The sequence below is a fragment of the Lasioglossum baleicum genome, chromosome 15 (assembly GCF_051020765.1).
Source record: "Lasioglossum baleicum chromosome 15, iyLasBale1, whole genome shotgun sequence".
Classification (NCBI taxonomy): domain Eukaryota; kingdom Metazoa; phylum Arthropoda; class Insecta; order Hymenoptera; family Halictidae; genus Lasioglossum; species Lasioglossum baleicum.
The window spans coordinates 4,162,411-4,183,991 of NC_134943.1; the positions used below are offsets into that span (position 1 = coordinate 4,162,411).

At 38.7% G+C, this 21,581-nt stretch overlaps 1 protein-coding gene across 1 annotated transcript in view; it reads right to left on the minus strand.

The window, feature by feature from the left end:
• The window catches only part of Sol1, a 667,060-nt gene that overhangs the window by 354,684 nt on the left and 290,795 nt on the right, over positions 1-21,581 (minus strand). Inside the window, exons 7-8 of the mRNA XM_076439137.1 lie at positions 8,322-8,533; positions 6,730-6,807 (exon numbers count right to left, since the gene is read on the minus strand). Coding sequence (XP_076295252.1) covers positions 6,730-6,807; positions 8,322-8,533 — 290 coding nt within the window. The remainder of the gene's footprint in view (positions 1-6,729; positions 6,808-8,321; positions 8,534-21,581) is intronic.

A 21,581-nucleotide genomic window follows, 5' to 3' on the forward strand; every position in this document is an offset into this window, starting at 1 on the left:
TTCCCGCGATTCCGCAGTCGTTTTACAGCTGACCGTGGGAAAATTGGAAAACTTTAACATTCCACCTGTACGGCACAAGCTCCCCGATTGTTTATAAGGACAGGGTAAGTCATCCAGCGATGACCCACTTCGTTTAAGGGCGTAGTCTGCTTTTGAATTTTCAGAAAATAAATTTTTCTCGGCAGTTTCTTTAAGCGTTCTCAGACATCAGTAAACACTACCACCTGGGGTCCAGGTACAAATTGAGATTAAACTTAAGCCCGCCTGAATATTCGAATTATTTTTCCCTTACGAATTAATCGAAATCAATTAAGGGCATCGGGGTTCGGTAATGACCGTCGATATTTTATGGTGTTCGAGCGTCCTAGAATCGGAGTGGCCTCACAGAAAGTTCGGAAATGTAATTGCTAGTCCAAGGATCTTTATGCAAATACAGATTTTCATTAGTACAAATCGGAATAATCGGAAATTGTTATTCAATGGTCTGATTTCTTAAACGAGGGAAATGAGGACACTATTCTTGTTGAGATACAGATTCTTTGATCTGCAAGCTATCACTTTTATATTTATATCACAAACGCCTAAATTTATATGATACTAATAATTATTCAATGTTTAACTATTAATAATATAATTATTTGCAGATTCAGAACAAAAATTTACTACCTCACTGCGTTTCTATTTACCATTTTGCTAGAGATGAATATTAAATATAATATAATTGAATGATTGCATCACTGTGAAATTAATTAGCAGTAGATTGAAATTGAAATAGAACTGTGAAAGGGTGAATTTGATTTTCGAAGGGGAGAATATGAGCTACTATGTCGTGAATGTGGAGTGGAGAACCTGTCAAGGGAACAGAATCTTCGTGGTGTGTTGGTGACTCGGCCTCGGTTCAAACTTTCTCCGTGGAAAGCGTAACCTCGCCCTTACCCCCTTGTAACCCTCTTCACGATACTTAGGCTTAACCGTAAAACAAGGTACGCGATGTATCTGCATGCTCTTATACACCAAACCTACTTTCGTATGCTCTACACTCCTGGGTAAGTGCTCTAAATTATCCGAGCACCTGCACAACGCTAGATATATACATACGTATAAAGTGCGAGCCTGGCCCGATGAATTTTGCCACCCCCGAAAGTTCGATGGAAAAATTTTCCGCGCGATAGCGATATCGATCAGACAACGAGGGGGCAAAAGAGAGGAGACGGGGGTCGTTTAATTGCTTGACAGTGTGTGCTCCTTTGACGTTGTTTGAAATTTTCCGCCATCACCATTGTTGCAGAATTTCCTGCAACATCCGCCGGTTGTTATTGATATTTTCATTTTTTCCGCGGCCCGAACCCCGGAAACGATGACAGGCATTTTCGAGTCAAGTTGGACGCAGAGCACAAAGGACGATTAACGTTTTCGGATCTTTGAAAAATTACTGGGAAAAATCGTTTCCAGGCATTCGAGCGATTTTATAATGTGAAATGGCCCCTGGTTGACAGCGGCCATTTTTGAACGACACTTTCGACGATCGCGGATTATATTGCGGGGCACGTTTTATGAAATCTCGCCAACTGAACATCGCTCTGCGACATTTTCTATTAATGAGTTTTAACGTTACACGCGCGATGCGAGGGTGTCGAGCACTGAACAGTACACGATTTATAAGATCGATAATAATTCGAGGTGAAATGTTTTCTTGAACATGATGATTGCTTGTGCGATTTACACAATTATTGGAACTAACTTAAAAATTAATTTTTCACTGGTGCGTTGATTGCACGAAATTTGATCATTATTTGAGTATAATTCTAATTTTTTAGCTTCAGTTAATAAATTTGGATTTCACCAAATTGTTGTAGTTTCAACAATTGAAGAAAACATTATAATGACAAAGGATGTGCGATTGTAATTTCCACTTTTTAATATACAGAGACTGCAGAAAATTATTTTAATATATAATCATACTGTGAGGGGAAATAAGGAAACCGTGAATATAAATACAATAACTTTTGAAATTGGTTTGGAATTACAAACCCACATCTCTGTATGAATTAAAAAATGTTGAATGAAAACTGTAATATTTTACCTTTTTCTGAGCATTGTTAAGGGAGGACATAAATGTTGGAGTGAAATTTTCCGAATATTTCTAACAGAAGAAATAAATGTCTGAGTCAACGAGCGCCAGCGAAGCCCCTAATCTACATTTTCTGCTTGTCTGTTCGCACAATGAGTTGAAAATTTCGAACACTTACATATGAAACGCAACCAAGCGAAAAATATTGAGGGCGTACCAATAAAACTCAAAGTTTCCCTCGAATTTTTAAGACGTGTCCGCACATTTCGAAGTAGCGTCAAACCAGCAAGACATATAGATTGCTGATTTTGAAACAAGCAAAGTTTCCAAAAATTTCGCATAAAAATATGTTGATAAAACTTTGCGGTATTAGAAATTTTGTAAAAGAATTTTCATGAAATAAGAATATACCAACAATTTCAAAAATATTTGGAAAATCAGCTTCGGTAACTTTGACTATTCTGATGGGGAACTTAAGTTGTCTATAATATTCCTTTTTAAGACCGCTATAATATAAATTCTTGATGAAAATCTCTGCTAAGATAGTTTTAATCGTATAAATACTTCTGAAACTATAAAGTGACTTTGTAATGGACAGAAGTCCCGTCAGTTTCACAAAGAAATTTTCCAACCATCTTTCGGCCATCAGTGACTGCTTTATTCTCGAAAAGCTTTCGAACTTCGTCTACTATAAGTCCAACATCCGCTCCAGCGTTGTTTAAAGAAGAAAATGGAGCTGAGTAATTGATTTTACTTGAGACTGACATTAAATACGGTGTTCTACTCTCTCCATCCTATTCGCACCATTAATGTGTATATAATATTCATAACTATCAAAGAACATATACGAATCTAAAAGTGTGGACGCAAAATAAATTAAAAAATTCACGGACAGTATCGTTTATGAATCACTGAAACATGAATTTTCTTTTTCTTTTTAAATTTATCTATTTATATAATTTTTCATTCTTCTTTGGGATGAGTTAACGATCTCATTTATATCCCACGAATAGACTGACCAAGCAATTTCAATTCAGTCGAACAACGAAACGTATAATAGTTAGCTCGCGTTACACGGACGTTTAAAAGTTCCCAGTATCCGCAAACATTTCAATGAAACGGCAACTGCAAGCCCTGGGAATTTATTACTGCGGACCGCGTAACTTCACCGAAATTCTTCGATGACAGAAAATTCGTAAGTCTCGAAGTTCGATTTTAGTGCCAGCAGTTTCTGTCCACGGAGAACAAGGAGCAGCCCGTCATTCTGGTAGAGGACGGGAGCGAGGCAAGAGGCATGAGGCATCACGTGTAAATATCGATACGGACCGTTGAAGTTCCGAAAGTTTGAGAACTCGTATACAAAGGCCGGATCACCTTGTACTTGTCAGCCGAATAATTTAGTTTAGTGCCAGTGCTCCTAATCTTAGGGACTTATTTTCATGAAAAAGATATAAAGTTCGTTCCGTGCTTTCAGGGCGTAGGTACCTCCACAGTTGATGACTCCAAAAGTACACACCGCTCGCAAAGTTTATGCGAGTCGGCGGTGAAGTTATATTCAAAGAACTCCGGGGGAAATCATATCGTTGCCCGGTGTGTACGTCTACCTGCGTTCCCCGCAAGAAACATCAAAATAATCTGTTTGAATAACACCGGGAGCAGCAGCCACCGTAGTCGTTACAGCGTTTATTTCTCGAGCTATTCCCCTTGTAAAACCTTCGCGCGATGTAAAATTTTACATCGGTTCGATAACTATTTTATTATACGACGATGCGCGCCGAATGCTTCGCTGTCAGCGTAAAAAATTTGTTGAACTTATTGGGAAGCTCGAATTGCACGGGATGATTGCATGCAATTTCATACTATGTAGTTCCTTCTGCAACCACACTTGCTCGTACACTCTTACACATACTGTGAGTCACGAAAGTATTCGAACGCTCAGAAATGAAAAGTTTCACGCTGAAAAAATATAAGTCATATTACGAATTATAAAATACTTTTATTCCTATAGTAACATAAAAGCATCATGATTATCCATGTTAAATTTAAAGTGTCTTTGATAACATAAGCAATACTTATAAATCATTTCGTAGTAACATCGGCTAAATGAATGTCACAAAAGTGTTCGAACGATGAAACGTAGCGAAGTTAATAAGCAAAAGAGACTAAATTTCGCTAAAAAGTATGCCAGTAAAAATAAAGATTTTTGGAAACGCGTTATATTCTCTGACAAAAAAGCAAATTTAACATATTTGGACCAGATAGATGCCACAAAATTTGGAGATTAGCAAATAGAGAAATGGATCTTAAAAACTTACGCCTAACAGTGAAGCATGGGGGTGGATTGATAATGGTATGGGGGTGAATGGGAGCCAACGGTGTTGGAAACCTTGTTATTATCGAAGGAATATTAGATAAATATAAATATCTGCAAATATTAAAAGATAATTTGAAACGGAGTGCGGAAAAATTAGGGGTAGTGGAGAATTTTCATTTTCAACAGGACAATTATCCGAATCATACTGCACATATCGGTAAACAATGGATCATACACAATGTACCCCACGTTTTAGAAACACCCCCACAAAGTCCGGACATCAACCCCATATAATACTTATGGGCTGAAATCGGCAGACAACTTAGTAAATATCATATTAATTCCAAGGAAGCATCAAAAACCAAAATTTTGGAAGTTTAGAACTGTATAAAGAAGGATGTTACTGAAAATTTTGTTGACAGGATACAACGACGTTTACAAGTCATAATAAGTGCTCACGGTGGTACGACAAAATATTAAAACACTGTAATTTGTTTAAAATGTATACTGTTATTTAGTCGTTCGAATGATTTTGTGACATTCATTTAGCCGATGTTATTAAGAAATGTTTTCTAAGTATTGTTTATGTTATCAGAGAGACTTTAAATTTAACATGTATAATCCTGATACGTTACTATAGAAATAAAAAATGTTTTGTAATTCGTAATATGACTCATATTTTTTAAGCGTGAAACTTTTCATTTCACAGCGTTCGAATACCTTCGTGACTCACTGTATAGTGTATGGTGATACACGCGAGTAAATGAAACACAGTTTAGAATGGACAAAAATTTTGTAAGTATTGAAAATACTGCTTTTATTTTAACGTCAATTCTGCCATTGTTTACGTGAATATTAATTGCAATATGGGAAGTGACTCTTTTATTTTATTACAGATAAAAGGATGATGTTTATTGGAGAATTTGTTGATAAAAGCTATGAAAGACGGTTTTCACCAAAAACGTCAATTTAGAAGAGAATATTCTTGTTACGTTGCTGTAAAATTGTGATGTACACAAGAATTTTCGTCCCGGAAATTGAATTAAGAATCTGGTATTAATATTTAACACGCATTCTCGAGCTAGGTGTTTATGTTCCCGCTGCTTGTGTTTGGTTAATAGAAACATCTACAATAAGTAACAAAGCGTGCGTACACAGGGGGACTTCAAACATTAGTTGCTTAATGAAGTAGTTGTGAAGTTTGTCCCATGACACTACTGGTGGTGTTGTTGATTTTCATCGCGGACGTAGTACAAATTAAATGATCAATTACGATGCATCACGGTTTATTATTTCATCGCACCTGAAATTAATTGCAGGCCCAGCTTATTGCTGGTAATCCGTAATATCTCGGGGATCCTAATTTGTTAACACACGTGATAAAACTCTGAACATTTTCTAACAAATGTAAAATAAATCGACTATATATTTTTACAGATTCTGAAATTGATTTAGGAGAAACATTGATATTTTCTCATTACCTATCTGCAATTGAATTAACGTCCACAAAGTCTTACCGTCAGTGGGTTCCAGTAAACACGTCGACCAATGGTCACCTCGGCAGCGCTGCCGGGAAAGTTCCTTCTAACACTATACCTACCAATGCCAATCAAATGAACGATCTCAAATGTTTTATATTACAATTATTGCAATTAAAAAGGTGTCTCAATTGAAAAATTACACACATTTCTTTGTTGAGCCATACATTATAATTGGTCAGTGGATGTTCTTGCAATAAAAAAAAAACGGTGTGCATTAATTGTGAAAAGTAGGAAGACTTTTTCTAATAATTTTAATAAATTGATAATGATAATAATAAATTCATAACTTGTTCACTGTTTTAAATCGAACGTAATTATTGTTATCATAAAAATAGCAGTCTGGTTATAAGAAAAATCGAACAAAATTTTTATAAAGCAACACGGAGCAGCTAATTTTAGTGCTCGGTAGGTTTAGCGTAAAATAGCCTCCGTAGCACACGCTTTCGATTCATTTTATCACGGGCGATCGGTCTGTCTCGGTTCGTTTCCTGAAAAGCAGTTTGACAAATCGCTGGAAACGCTCCGGGAGCGTCTTTTAATCATACAATCAAGGATATCGTTTCGGGCGAATCGAAAACATTTCGTCTCACCCCCGGCCGCTGAAACAGTGGCTAATAAATTGCCACCCTTCGCTTTTTCTTACTTAAACATTTGTCTTGCCTCCCCTAGCGGAATCAATCCGTAGGATTATCTGCGAGGCGGAGTCACTTACGAGGCGAATACTCGTCCGGAGAACGATAATAGAGGAGGAAATTATTGATTGAGAGGTACAATAAATCGTCAGCGTAGAGTGATATACTTACTGGTAGCGCTGACAGCTGGTCCGATGACCGAGTACTTGGGGTTACCGGTAACGGCCCCTGGGATGACCTTGTCCAGCTCTGAAATACATTATTGTAATTATCCTCGGAATATACAGTGCCGTTAATTACAGTTGGGAGTCGCGTGTGCGAATGGAACACGGCCAATTTACCGTAGCAAAGGATCCCCATTCATGATTTATCGCCCCCCATAAATAGCCGGACGCTTGAATACCACTTATTTCTTGCCCATTTCGCACGCGACGCAACGCGTTCCAAACTCTGATCGTTTCTGATCCAATGAATCACGAAAAACAAACGCCGTGATTAACATTGCCGATTCGTGGTCCAAATGCCCGATCGATCTTGACAAATCGTTCAGTACGACGTTACTGCAACGCCTGAAGGGATCTATCTAATTAGGAACGCCAGCGGTATCGACTGTGCAATAACCAGTCTCCGGCAAAATGTCCACGGTAGCTCGCGAAAGCTCGAAAGCTTTCTGCTTCGCTGGTACGTGAACAGATTTCAAAGGATTTATCCGGGAAGATAACTGGCGGTCGGGTTTGCAGAAAAACGGTGGGTACGTGCGAAAATTTTGCACACTGCTTTGCCGACCGAGCGGGAAAGGTGGAAGAAAGCTTCCCGGAAACTCTACTTCGACGAGCTTTCTCGGTAACGACACTCTGCGACGAGCTTGCGAAACGTTTTCACAGATGCCTGCCATACCGACGCAAGAAATTTACGAAAAATGGCGGAAGACTGCTTTAGCACCCGGGGAAAGATCAACTTTTTTCACACTCGTTTTTTATTTTCCGAAGTTTCGTTTAACTCTTTACCCGTGAATCCGTTTAAAAAGCTCACTGAAAGTCATTTAGAAAGTTCCGGATCGTTACACTTTTAGCAACGAAATAAAAACTTCGTCCGGATTATATGTAATTAGAGTCTTTAGTAATCCATCGTTTCAGAAATGGTAGAAATGTGAAGATCGTCGAGTTTAATTGATTCTATTTATTGCACGAGTTTTAACATGAATTATTTCAAGTCTTTGTAAGTATGACAGCGAAGTAAATTCGCAAGCATACCTTTTTAATTTTCCTCTGCACCGCATAGTTTACAGCGTAGAAACTCAGCAAAGGGGTTTACAAAAAGTGAACTTTATTTATAATTGACATCTCAATGGGTCAAACGCAAGAGAAAGTTACTTTCAACCGCTTCTAAATCGAATTAACATTTAATATATCCAACCTCGTCGAAAGTAGCCTCAACAGATATTGAAGTGATTAACTATTTTAAACGCTGTTGATCAGTAAAAGAAGCTGCGATTCAACGTTGATAACGAAATCCGAACGACATGAGTACACAGATTGTCCAAAGATTAATACGTAACTGATTATTTTAAAAAGCTGTTAACTTTCAAAGCAACGATTTGAATTTACGCCTGTACTTCTCGATAAAAAGTACAGATTGATCTCCATAATTCGGGAATGATAAAGGAGACGCCGGAACCGCGAATGAAATTAGTGAAAGAGAATAGGGGAAAGGATGTCTGTGGATTTTCATAATGCTGTCAGATAATGCTATTTGTTACCCACCAGGATGCGGTGCATCGTCCAATGGCTGGAATTGGAACATCGCCTTGAATCCCTGGCCCGGCCACTCTGAATTAGCGACGAACTCGACGTACAGGTCTGGCCCCGTGCTGAGTACTTCTACTTCCGCTCCTTGGTTGCAGAGTACAGCTATTGTGGGTGCCCCTGAATCCGTTCCGTCGTGCACTCTGATTAAATCCGCTCTATTCAGGCAACTGCAACAGGATGCCTTTCGTTAACAACGACAACTTATCGGTATATCACCCTGGGCTGCGAATAAGTCGACCGAAAGCAGCCAGATCCGACAGACGGAATTGTGGCCCCTCGCGAAATCGACGGCAAAATCGAAAAGTCTGTTCGTAGGTGTTGGGACAATGTTGCCAGTTATTAGGTTGTTTATAGTAAAAGGCAAATATTACCGCAGAGCCAAATATTAAGCACGACTCAATAAATACCGTACGCAAAAAGAAAACGTATCAAGTTACGTCGCCTGTGGTGGTACGCACGACAATGTCACGGTGAATTATGCCACACTTTAGAAGCAGGTATAAAGAGATTAAAGTGCACGGGAGTTATCGAATTTAATAAATAAGCGTCACGACAAATAATGCTTGTATTTGTTCGGAGATATTTATTATTTGTAGATCAGCGTTGCGAAAGAATGATGTAGCTCGGATCCATCTGAAAACAGCGAAAAAATTTCCCGGGAACTGTGAAATTCGTGCGAGGTAAAAATTTACTCGACGCCCGTGTCCGGCGAGCAAATTGTTTTCTGTTTGTTGAAACACGCTGGGGTTTTAATTAATGTTTTAAACGCGTTACTTGATGCCGGTCCTTGCACTATTTTTGTGATAAGGTCCGTCGCGCGGAGAGTGTTTTGAAATTTATTCTGTGCGTGCCGTTGTGTTTTCGTGGAATTAATTTCAAGTTTTACAGAATTCTTTTCTGAAGGTTTTTGCACAGACTTGTCGTGGGACGAGCGTTGATTAGCACAGCTTTTCGAAGGGACGTGGAACGAGTGGTGAAAATATGATTACACGAGTGTAGAAAAATTTATGTTTGTTAGTTTCTAAATGGGACATAGACTTGTTTTTAATTACATTTTTCCTGACTGAAATTTATTGAATAATCTTATAGTCAGTTTGCATTTACCCTAAATTACAATCTATACCTGTCGGAATTGCTTGACAAAGACGAATCCAACGAAGGACAAAAAGCAGCGGACATCAGCGAATTGGCGCCGTTCATTTCAATGAAATGAAACCGTTTGGCAAAAAATCATGCGAACGCACTCGACGATTTCAATCGGTCATTTCCGAGTACCTCTCCGAGCAAAAACATTATTGCAAAATGAGTTGCTTTGTTCCGATTTAATGGGAACCGAAGTCCAGCGAGAGCGGTTAGCGGAGATTACTTCGTCGGAGGAGGTAAAAAAAAAAAAGACCGGCGAAAATCCATATATTCATCAGAGCATCGTTAATCCCTTTTACGTTCTGGGCTGATGAACGAGTTCCACATCGAAAGGGACGGAAATTGAAACGTGCAGCGGGAAAAACCTGCACGACTTTCCGGCCTCCTTCATTTATCGACGCGTTCGCGCGGCTTAAGAAGAGCGTCTACTCGCCGTAGTCGATTCTCCGGCGGCCTGAAGTAGTCTGCGCGAGTGCTACTGTGTGTTCTTCAAGGTCTGCTCGACGAAGGTGAGATAAATTTCCTTCGAGTGACTCACCTCGTAGCGAAATCTCGCGAAAAAAGCTGCTGGGTGTGCGGGACAGAAAAAGAGGAGAGACGGGCCGAGGTCGGGAGGGAGAGAGAGAGCGAAAGGGAAAGAGAGTGGCGACCAAGGAGCCTAGCCGGGGTTAAAGGTGAGCCTGCGAATGGAACGACGATGAAAATGAAGAAGAAAATAGGGCGAACAAAGGCGGGAACAAGACCGGGAAAAGAGACGAAAGAGAGAAATTACTGGCGGCGGTTGTTCCATCAATAGCCATCCGGTGATTCTCCTCGCGAGGTATATACGCGAGCTACTTTGCTCAATTGAACGGAAGAGAATTACACCTCACGGTTACAGGCGTCTCGGAGGCTGGTGATCCGATCGATTTAAAAGCTTGATCGATGATGACCACGGGATAACCTTATTACTTCCACCGGTTAAGCAATTACGCGAGCTGAGAAATATTATCGCCGGAACAGCCGGAGATTAAAGAGTCCGCCCCCGTCTTTCCGCTTTCGTTCGACGCCTTCTAAGCGGCGTGTGCATGTACACGGAGTGGGAACGTGTGGCCCGAATCCCGAACGGAAATGAACTATTCCCTGTGAATAACGTTAATCGAGAGGCCCTCGGATGGAACATCTAGCCGAAAACTGAGAACGATGACGAGGTCGAATTGAATGTTACAGTTCAGTTTGTTCGAGTCGTTCAGATAAGACGAAAGCGAATTTTAAATGTAAGAGGTTGGTTTAGCAAAAGGGTCTGTGGGTTTCGATTTTGGTTCGTTACAGACAGAGTTGTGCTAATTCAATTGTAATTCAATTACGCAATTGAATTACATTGTATTTCAATTATATAGTAATTCAACTACGTCGTAACTCAATTACATAATTCAAACCTTTCAACTAATTCAATTACTAAGTATGTATTTTAATCAGATGTGTAATTGAAATACAATATCATTAAAATACATCTCTCCAAATTATAGCCCAGAAGTTTGAATAAGTGCAGTATATTTTTATGTTTTTTTCTTTCATATACTTGTTTGCTGTCAGTGAAATTTAGAAACTGTGTAACGCAGAAGTTATTTCTGTTCAGATATTATAAATTTATAAATAATCAATTCCATCTGTTCGAAACCTTCACATTGATTTTTCAACCTTTTCTTACCTACTACTTTATTATTCTTTAATTTTTTATTTTAATTTAATTACATCGTAATTCGTAATTATTGTAATTTAATTACAAAGTATTTTATAATTGTACTCTAATTGCAATTACGAATTACATTGTAATTTAATTACAATGTCTTTTATTGTTGTACTCCAATTGCAAACATAAATTACATTGTAATTTAATTGAATGAAGATCTGAATTATAAATGACAATATAACTGAATTACAGTGTAATTCAATTACCTTCTAATCATAATTCCTGGAGTAATTCAATTGTAATTCTGCACAACTCTGGTTATAGATTGTTTTCCGAGAGGTAAAACGTGAGGTACAGTGATGTGGATGCAATATGAGTTTAATATTTATTTTTAATATATCACTTGGACAAACATATAACATATGACATATGTTAAAATGAGCAGGATGTTAGAGTTAGAATTACGAATTGGTGTAGTCAAAATTAATTTTAATCTGCTGTTTGCTATGATGCGTAACAAGATAGAGGGGTCTAGTTAGCATATTGAAATGAGTAAGGCGATAGATTTGGAATTACGGATCAGTTAACATTAATGTTGATCGACTATTCGCGTGATTATACGTATAGAACCGATTCTAAACCAGAAGTAGACCGCATACTATCACATACAAGTTCCCACGAGTGTTCAGAAATGGATGTATCGAGTGGCTGACGGAGAGGAGTCTCTTGGTATACATCAGCCCTATTCAGGATAATATCCGAGTGCATCTGACAGTGCGGCTCAACGCTGATATATCGAGGCATTTCTCAGCGGTCTTCCTCACTCTTAGCAAGTTTTACCACGACTACTACGGTGAACATTATCAGGCTAGAGATTAATTAATTGAATCGGTCGAATTGTAGCCTCAGCTACCGTTCCATTTCGTTTATTCACGCCGCTGATCCAACGTTTAATTAAACATCGCTTCAACTTCCGACCTCTGTGTGTTTTCGATTCTTTAAAACACAAATTATGTAGCAGCCATTACAAGATCGATTTTGCACAGAACTACCATAAACAAATTAGCAGATTATTTAATTCACACAGAAATGGTTTAGTATTTTTAGGTTAAAGTAGAACAGTACTTTCACGTTTTCTCAGATTTTCGTAAATCCCGTTTAAAATGACGTTTAGTCTAGTTCAATTTTTGAAGAAGATTGTGTCCTTGATATAAGTTCTTGCTGTACTACGCGCACGTTTTACAATACTTCGTTGAGAATAATAGCGACCTAATGGCAGCGAACTTCACATTTTTGATTCTCGTTATTCAAACGAGTGCAAGATGAAATATTTCTGTCAATTTTTCTCTTTTCAATCAGCAAACTATCTACTTTAATTATATTTAACAAAACATTTTTAAACACAATTTATTTACTTCCACAAAATTTACCTGGCCGACACAAACGTTTTGCATTATTAAACAGCACAGTCGTAACCCACTGTATCCTAACCATAACAAATATTGTAGTCAGCAGAGAACAAACTTTTCTCTTACTCTGGTTTTCGCAAAATAATCCATGGAGATGCGAGAGAGAGAGAATTTGCATAAATATCCGCAGTCTACCAGTTCTACATTTATTTTATTTGAATATGAAAGTTGCGAATAGAAGGCGGAACGGTATACAGGTAAACACTAAGTTGGACGACAATAATTCAATTGAAGTTACATCTAGTCACTTACCAATTTGGTATTTCCCTTTATACGAAAAGTTCGAGCAATGTACAGTATCGCATATAATCCATGAAATCTAAAGTAGCTTCACACTGTTCAAAGTTTTAAGAGCGATAGTAAAGCGGAGATATAAGACTGTCGGACGGAAACCAGATCCTTTTTGGAAAAGTTAGCGACTGACGTCAGCTCTGGAAAATTGTGAACGGTACATAACTATTAAAGACGGGTACCAGAGAGTGAGCCGGAACAAGGGGCACTGTAAAAGAGAAGCTCGAAGCTAAATTAAATTTTTAGGCAAGGTGCAACCCACGTTATAAATATGAAACTCGCTGGAAATGCGAATTTAGAGGCGGATGCTGCAAATAATACCACTTTTAAATGTTACTATCAATATCATAATAAAAATAAACCGTGGTTATATTAGTTAATATGATTCATGAATTAACCAGTAGGAGTTCTATTAAGCTGTACGCATGGGCAATTAAAAATGATATATGTCGGCTCCAGTATCCATTATTGTATACAGGGTGTCCCAGCTAACTGGGACAAGATGGTCAAGTTAGCTGCGACACCCTGTATAAAGCGTACTTAATTCTTTAAAAATAAGCTTCTAATTAGTTAGAATTAACCAAAAAGTGAAATTACCAACCAGATTTTGAAGTTTATAGACGTACAAAAAATAACGTTACAGAAAATTGCCGAAAAAAATTGGATCAGCTGTAATTACAATTTCGACTCCAATAAAAACCATAACGGAAGAAATAAATTTCTATTTCGCTGCTGTTTCGTTCGGCCGCTCCGGGCAATTTTGAGTTTTCATAAAGATTGGGCAGGCGAATGAAAACATTCTCAAATTTTAATGTCCATTTCATCGCGCGAGGTAAACGAACATTTGGCGAACATTGCGCCGAATACAAAACATTAATTCCAACGGAAACACAGCTAGGTTAATCGATTCAACGGCAACAGTGAAACGGACTCAATCAATTATCCTTTGTCGGGGAATGTTTGTGCTCAGCCGAAAACTCGTAACGATGCGATATTAGGTCGTGCACGAAACACGGAAAAAATATGCACTTCCCGGCTAACTAATATTTGAGGGTCACAAATTTTCGCGTTGCAGTAATTGCAGGTTTTTGTAGCTGCAGCTTGAATCGGCCATGAATCAACGCCGCCGCCGATATAAGCAAAACGGAAGTACGGGACGCTCGTAAAATATTACGCGGTTCTAACAGGGTCGACCACTCAAGTGAATTCGAAAAACAATCTATTTCGCCATGTATCCGTTTGAACTAATTTTCCGGTGTCCTGTAAAAAATCTCGGGCAAATCAGATAACAAAAGCGATCTGCGAAAGTTCGAAAAAGTTCTACGTTTCGCAATCGAAGTTCAGACATTTGTTTAAACATTAGAATTTTACTACTGTTCAATTAAACACTTTATTTAATAGTATATGTTACTATTATAATTTAGTATCAGTTTGAAATCTTTATATGATTTGTTTGCGGCTCGAGTAGAAAGGAAAATTGTTGGATCTGAGAAAAGTGGAGTAGAATCTATATTGTTTCCAGTAACCAAAAGGTACACATAAATTCTTGATGGAAAATTGTATTTATGAACAATACTCTAAGGCGTGCGAGCTGCATTCTGAAAACTTGTTCCATCCTCCAGACGTCGGCAAAATATTGTCGGCGTGAAAGCCGATTATACTCTAGACGATATTTCATTCTTTCTCTGCCCTGTCTGGTTTTCGTATTCCGACTTACGTAATAACATAATACGATTTCAAAGTTGTTCATTACTTGCGTCCGCCTCGAAAATTATACTCGTTTCGGTCTCGCAGAGACATTTGACGAGCGAGAGCAATCTTTCTGTTCACTATTAAGGTGGAGTGGGGTAAGTGCGCACTAGTTTTTGCAAAGTTGGACTTTAAACTGATGTATTTTCAGTCTGGTATGTAAAATCTTAACGCTCTTGGCATCGATCTCTTGTCACAGTTATTACTGATGAATTAGTATTATGTAGGATTCTAATTTTTCTTGAAAATTATCATTTTGATAGGATATTGTACGAAGTGTCAACTATTTCGCACTTGCCCCGAAAATGGGGCAAGTGCGTCTCTGAGAGTTAAAAATGCTTTTAAACCTTGTTTCAAGTGCTACGGGGCAAGAAAAGAATGATTAACTAGCCTGCTATAATATGCTTCTTATTGCATTAAATTATATTGTTACCCCACCGTGATAGTACGCACTTGCTCCATGTAGTTATATTTACGGGGCAAGAGCATCTTAGTGTTTTTCTCAATAAATTTTAAAAAATACAATAAAAACGGTTTATTTAATGTAAACCTACATCGATATTTGTTGTACCTACCTAAAATAACAACACAGAATATATTAATAACTTGCAAACTATTGCACCTTCAGACTTCAGGGTAACCTCAAAGTTGTACGTGTACCTCGCACGTGACTGTTTGGCATTGGTTGATTCAAGCGAGGAGAACACCTTTATTCTTGGGCGACATCTGTGTCGAATAGTTCATACTAACTTATACTACATTAATAAATACAAGCTAGAGAAAAATTTCGTTCATATTATAATAAAAATAACCAATAAACGCAATTGCCCCGTTTATGCATTTACCCCACTCCACCTTACGTAATTTAGGAAATGTAAGAGTTCGAAATATGCATACAAAAAATTCCGGAAGGACTTCATTGGAGAAAATGAAGTGCTTACAACGACGAAAAAAAATTGTTCAATTTTCCAAAAGTTCAATACATGCACAGAAAACATTCCGGAGAGCTCCATCGAAGGAAATGGATTGTTTGCGGCATTTGAAGCGCAAATACTGTTTTGCATGTTGCATGCCCCCTTGTCTTCCGAGAGCAGTAGAGCAGCAATCGCATTCGTGCGTAATCGAATGGAACGAATCTCGGATGTTGAATTTTGATTGATGTTCACGAGTGTACGTAGAGCCCTAGTTGCCTGGCTAGACACAATGGGGACGACTTAAACTGTGATAGTGTTCATTCGGATTCAAGGTTCCGAAAGCTAGGAAGAGAGGTCAACTGCGGAATGAAATTAAGGAAGCTCGATACAGAATTAGGACAGAGTTTGAGGATTTATCAAGGATTAACTCCTGCACGCTGCAGCTGGAAGTCTCCGTGCACCTCTTGTTTCCCAAGTCGACCTCTCCCCATCACCATTCCCAGCTCTAAGTCTTCGTGCAGAGAGGAACTTTATGTGGGTTAAGTAGAATCATGGTCCGTGCCACGCTCAAAGGATTTAGGGGTCAGGTATAGCCCAGCACTACAGGATTTAAAAAAAGAGAATTCCCGTAAAAGTACGTTTCCCGTCACTTCAAGTGCCTATTGTGGTAAGGTTAATAACAGCTGATGGTTAAAGCGCCGTGTTAAATTCGTACGTTTTTATTGCCGCTCCTGAGCCACTATGAAAGAATGGTACTGTGTCCGGTATTATTCTCGTCCAGAATTAGGGGAACAGCCACGGTATTTAGATAAATTGGTATAATCTTTCTTACCCGACTAAAATAAGCTTTTGCTATACCTATTTAGCTGTAATTTCATACGAAGTTCCTGTAAATGAACCTTTTTAATTGCTTTCCCATATTCTTCATTGACGATGAAAATTTTCAGATAAATTCATTTTCTTCACTATCAATACAAATTTTGAGACTTCATACTGTTTCTTCAACTCTTATTGTATTTTACAGAGTCGTACACACTACTCTTGCTAAATTACTATTCTGGGTGCATGCTAATGAAGGCATACTGTGAATTTTATTTAGATACAAACGAAACAGCAATTTTTAGTAATTACTTGTTGTTAACTACATTGTCATAAAATGGCAGACGTACCATACATTTACGAAGTGGGTTAGGTTGTAATATAATTTGAAATGATTTAATCTACGCTGCTGTAGTTTTTCTTCTCCCGCGACGGACTGTTTACGAAAACGCGTTGAAAGTAATAGAATTAAATTTTATCGTGATGCAGATTGTTTCGTCGGTTTACGAAACGGTTAACATCCTCGAGCCAGGAGATTTTACGGCGCTATCCTGTGAAGCTACTTCGAAAGACGAGGGAATTCATGATAACCTGTTTAAAGGGACTATAACAGAGCCCTCAGCATTACCACATGACAGATTTATGTCCGTAATATCGAACGCATTAGACGTTTGACATATTGGCGACCGTAAAGTTTGAAGAACCGTAAGATTTACCTTTGATTCATGGCTGATAAGATCGTTGGATGTCAGCCCGTTGACGAAAAAACGGAAATCTCGTTAGGTAACGATGATATGCGTGTAACGAACACTTTGAAACACGTTACCAAATAACAATTTTTTTTTATTAAATTTTCCCCAAAAACAAATCTGTAAATCATCGCAGAAAATCTTAATTTATCCAAAGAAGAACATCGAACCATTCCAATCACAAGTATGGCTTCAAGCACAGCTTTTTTCGATAAAATGATACAATCATCCGGGGCTTATTTTTCCGGGCGAAATAGATTCGTCCGGCGTCTAAGGATGCATCCGGATAGTTTCACTTATCGGGAAAAGCTTGCTCGTCGATTTCGCACATCGAACTAATATATGGCTGACATTATCGCTGTTCTACGAGGATACCGGTTAGGCAGCGTGGGAAAGGATAGGCAAATCCTTTGTAATTTTATCTACCATAGTACGACTGAAACCATAATTGTGACATTTAATTCAACAAGCTGAGGCTGTGTCTGAAACCATACTGGCTACTGGTATGATTCCAACTTCTTCATTGGATAAATTCAGATTTTCTGCGCTGACGTGAAAATAAATTTTCCTAAGAAATAAAGTTGCAGGTCATCGCAGAAAATCTGAATTTATCCAATGAAGAAGTTTCAATCATTCCAGTGGCCAGTATGGTTTCAGGCACAGCCTTAGGATTGTTGAATTAAATGACACAATCATGGTTTCAGGCACAGTCTCAGCTTGCTGAATTAAATGACGATCATCCGGGGCTTATTTTTCCGGGCGAAATAGATTCGTCCATCGCCTAAGGATGCGTCCGGACAGTTTCACTTATCAGGGAAAGCTTGCTGGTCGATTTCGCACATCGAACTAATATATGGCTGACATTATCGCTGTTCTACGAGGATACCGGTTAGGCAGCGTGGGAAAGGATAGGCAAATCCTTTGTAATTTTATCTACCATAGTACGACTGAAACCATAATTGTGACATTTAATTCAACAAGCTGAGGCTGCGTCTGAAACCATACTGGCTACTGGTATGATTCCAACTTCTTCATTGGATAAATTCAGATTTTCTGCGCTGACGTGCAAATAAATTTTCCTAAGAAATAAAGTTGCAGGTCATCGCAGAAAATCTGAATTTATCCAATGAAGAAGTTTGAATCATTCCAGTGGCCAGTATGGTTTCAGGCACACCCTTAGGATTGTTGAATTAAATGACAGAATCATGGTTTCAGGCACAGTCTCAGCTTGCTGAATTAAATGACGATCATCCGGGGCTTATTTTTCCGGGCGAAATAGATTCGTCCATCGCCTAAGGATGCGTCCGGACAGTTTCACTTATCAGGGAAAGCTTGCTGGTCGGTTTCGCACATCGAACTAATATATGGCTGACATTATCGCTGTTCTACGAGGATACTGGTTAGACAGCGTGGGAAAGGGCGGGTAAAGACGCAGGGAACGAATCTGTCCAAAGGAGGTAAAAGGAGGGTGGAAGAGCAGGGGAAATAGGGAAGAATACCAGACCAGTTCTCCACCCTCGTAGGATTTCTCTCGCGATTGTTCGCCATCTGCCAGAGTCAGCTTTAGGTGGCTTTATATCAAAGTTCCACGACACCGATGATGACGCCTACGTCGACGACTAGCGGTGATGTTGCCGTGCCTCGTCGTCGACATTATTACCGGTTCGCAAACATTTGGACAACTCTGATTAGTTTAGTCGTTCATTTTAGTTTACGCCCTTCCCCGTTGCCGGGGGTCTAGCGCGACCGCGCGGTATATATATTTACGCAACATTTCGCCACCCGCAATATCCTAAGTGAAATGCGCCACTATAATATTTGTACAGAAGTGATATGCAGCGAAACCGTCTATATAATCGCGTTGCTCTATTAACATAATGCGATTATGGGGAGAGCGCGATTTCGCGATTGTTTTGTACAGTCCCAGCTCGATTCTATGTCAACCACGGTGATAAATACAAAGGTAACTGCTCTGCAGACGTTTACACGAATACAATGGATTTTGGGAAATTGACTCGTACAGAATTTATCACTTTGGCTGTCATACCATCCATATTTGCGTCACATGATTATTTCGCCACTCTCAAAAACTAATTTCAGCGGTGATGAGTAGTGTGCTACATTTTCTTGCGCGGTCACAATGTGTTTAAACATATTAAAATTATTAGATACGGCTACTATATTTTTTTTTGTTTTTATCTTAATTGCCTAAAATATCTTCTACGCTGTTGCTTCTATACAAGAGTAGTTGCTTGGAAATTCAATGAAAAATAATAAGCTGGTTCAATGCGTGAGCTAGCACTAATGAAGCGAAGATAAGCTTATGGAACACAATAAACCGTTGATATCTCCGGAACACGCAGCAATTCGTATGGAAAATCGACTAGTTACTTGAAACTACAAACAGTGATATTAATAAATAATTCAAAATCACGTCGATGTAACCTGGACGTTATAACCAACCGTCGAACTCAAATTCATATACATTGTGAATTTTATTCACGACTGGCGCTGTCTCAGTTTATGACTGGCTGTGTATTTACAAATAATTTACAGTCAAGTGAAATATTAAATAATCAATCATGTGGCACATTCGTGCGTGTTGTAAATTTAGTTTATGACTGACAGCACGCTAATAAATCATTCAAAATCACATTACAACAAACTAGAATATTCAATAAACAACCGTTGGACTCGATTTCGTAAGAGTTATAAATTTCGCTAATGACTGGCGATATTTGAATAAATAATTCAAAATCGCGTTGCAATAAAATGTCCTCAAATTCGTGCGCGCTATAAATTTGGTTTATGACCGACGGTATATCAGTAAATCCCTGACCAAGGGTTCCAGGCACTTACTTAAACGTAAAGACGTGAAGGTGCACGGGTAACTTTACGGCTCTTTAGCGTTACCTTGTTTAGATTCCATTAAAGTTTAAACAAACGATTGAATGGAAAAAATATTAATCCCGAGAAGTTTATCGTGCACGCAAATCTCCATTGCGTGTTTAATCCACCTAAAGCCTTGGACCCCTGGTCGATGGTGGAGGGAAAAGGAAAGGTTCTGGTATCATCGAACTGTAACGAATACAATGTTCGGGCTCCGAGAACTTTTAAATAGAAAAGTTTCGTCCCAGCGGCACTCGCGATCTTGCTACACGTTATCGTGCCTCGTTAACTCGTAAACGTTAATAACCGACAGGCGTCGTAATTCACAATTAGCCTAATAGAAGCACAACTGACGTAGACCGTGGCTTTCATACGATGCCACATCGGTCTTTTAAAATTGATCACACACTACAGGAAAACGGTGCGCGTTAAACTTTCACAGGCAACCACCCCCGGTAATTAAATTGTTTAATTACGGCGATAGTCGTTCGATCGAAATTGATGGGTCACGGAGGCAAGACTCCATGAATGATTCCATTGTTATTACGTTTTACGTTCTTATTAGACGGTGTATTACCGTCAGCAATTCTGTCTATAATAGCAGTCGACGTATTAAATTGCTAGGTACTAAATTGATCTCACAATTAGTGTTAAATTGGATCACGATCGTCTCCGAGGTAGAAAATACCTGTCTTCGATAACTGGTTAACGTTACATCCACTATAATGGCGCATCCAAGGATAGCAAATCGGTGTAAACGCTTCTATAATGCATCTGTTTAAGCCATTATCTTGAAACAATTAATTATGTGCTCACGGTAGACTAACATCTCTGTAGCATGCTGCAAAATTGAAGTTTGAGTCGAATGTGTTACATACATATATCATCGAATTTGAAAACGTAATGCACATAGTGACGCAAAGGTCACTAGATCGTATAAAATTCGAATTTGCTTATAAACCGATTGAATGACTTTCGGTTAATTTAGTTATTACAGTGACAGTATGTTAATTGTGGAAACTACTTTTTAAAATAATTTCTGACTCGATTGTTCTTCCTGTCCTCTTTACCAACGATTTAAGACAACAAAATCCCACTCCGGTAAACGCGAGCTAACATGCAATTTTCGAATGCAAAGTCTTCGCGTTCATTCACGCGAGAAGTTTTGCACGTGCGGCTCGAAGTCGGAAGAAATTTCATAAATTTCGCGCCAGCATTTTATTCCGATCATATCGCATTTTGCAACGCGCGCCTTTTGACGCGACATAGTTTTGTAAGTTATAAATCGACGGTCCTCGACCATAGTTCATTTCATGGTGCTTTCTTTACCGCGTCGAGGAAGGTCGGGGCCATACTTTGTGAGTTCGTGTCTTTGATCCTCTATGTTAAATCTCTCTCCTTTACTTGCTCTCCCTCTCCTCCTATTTTAAAACTTGCTGAACTCAATTTCTGTACGGGATATGGGATGGATATACATACAAGGGAACTCCTTAATTCAACATACCGTGACATACACGTAT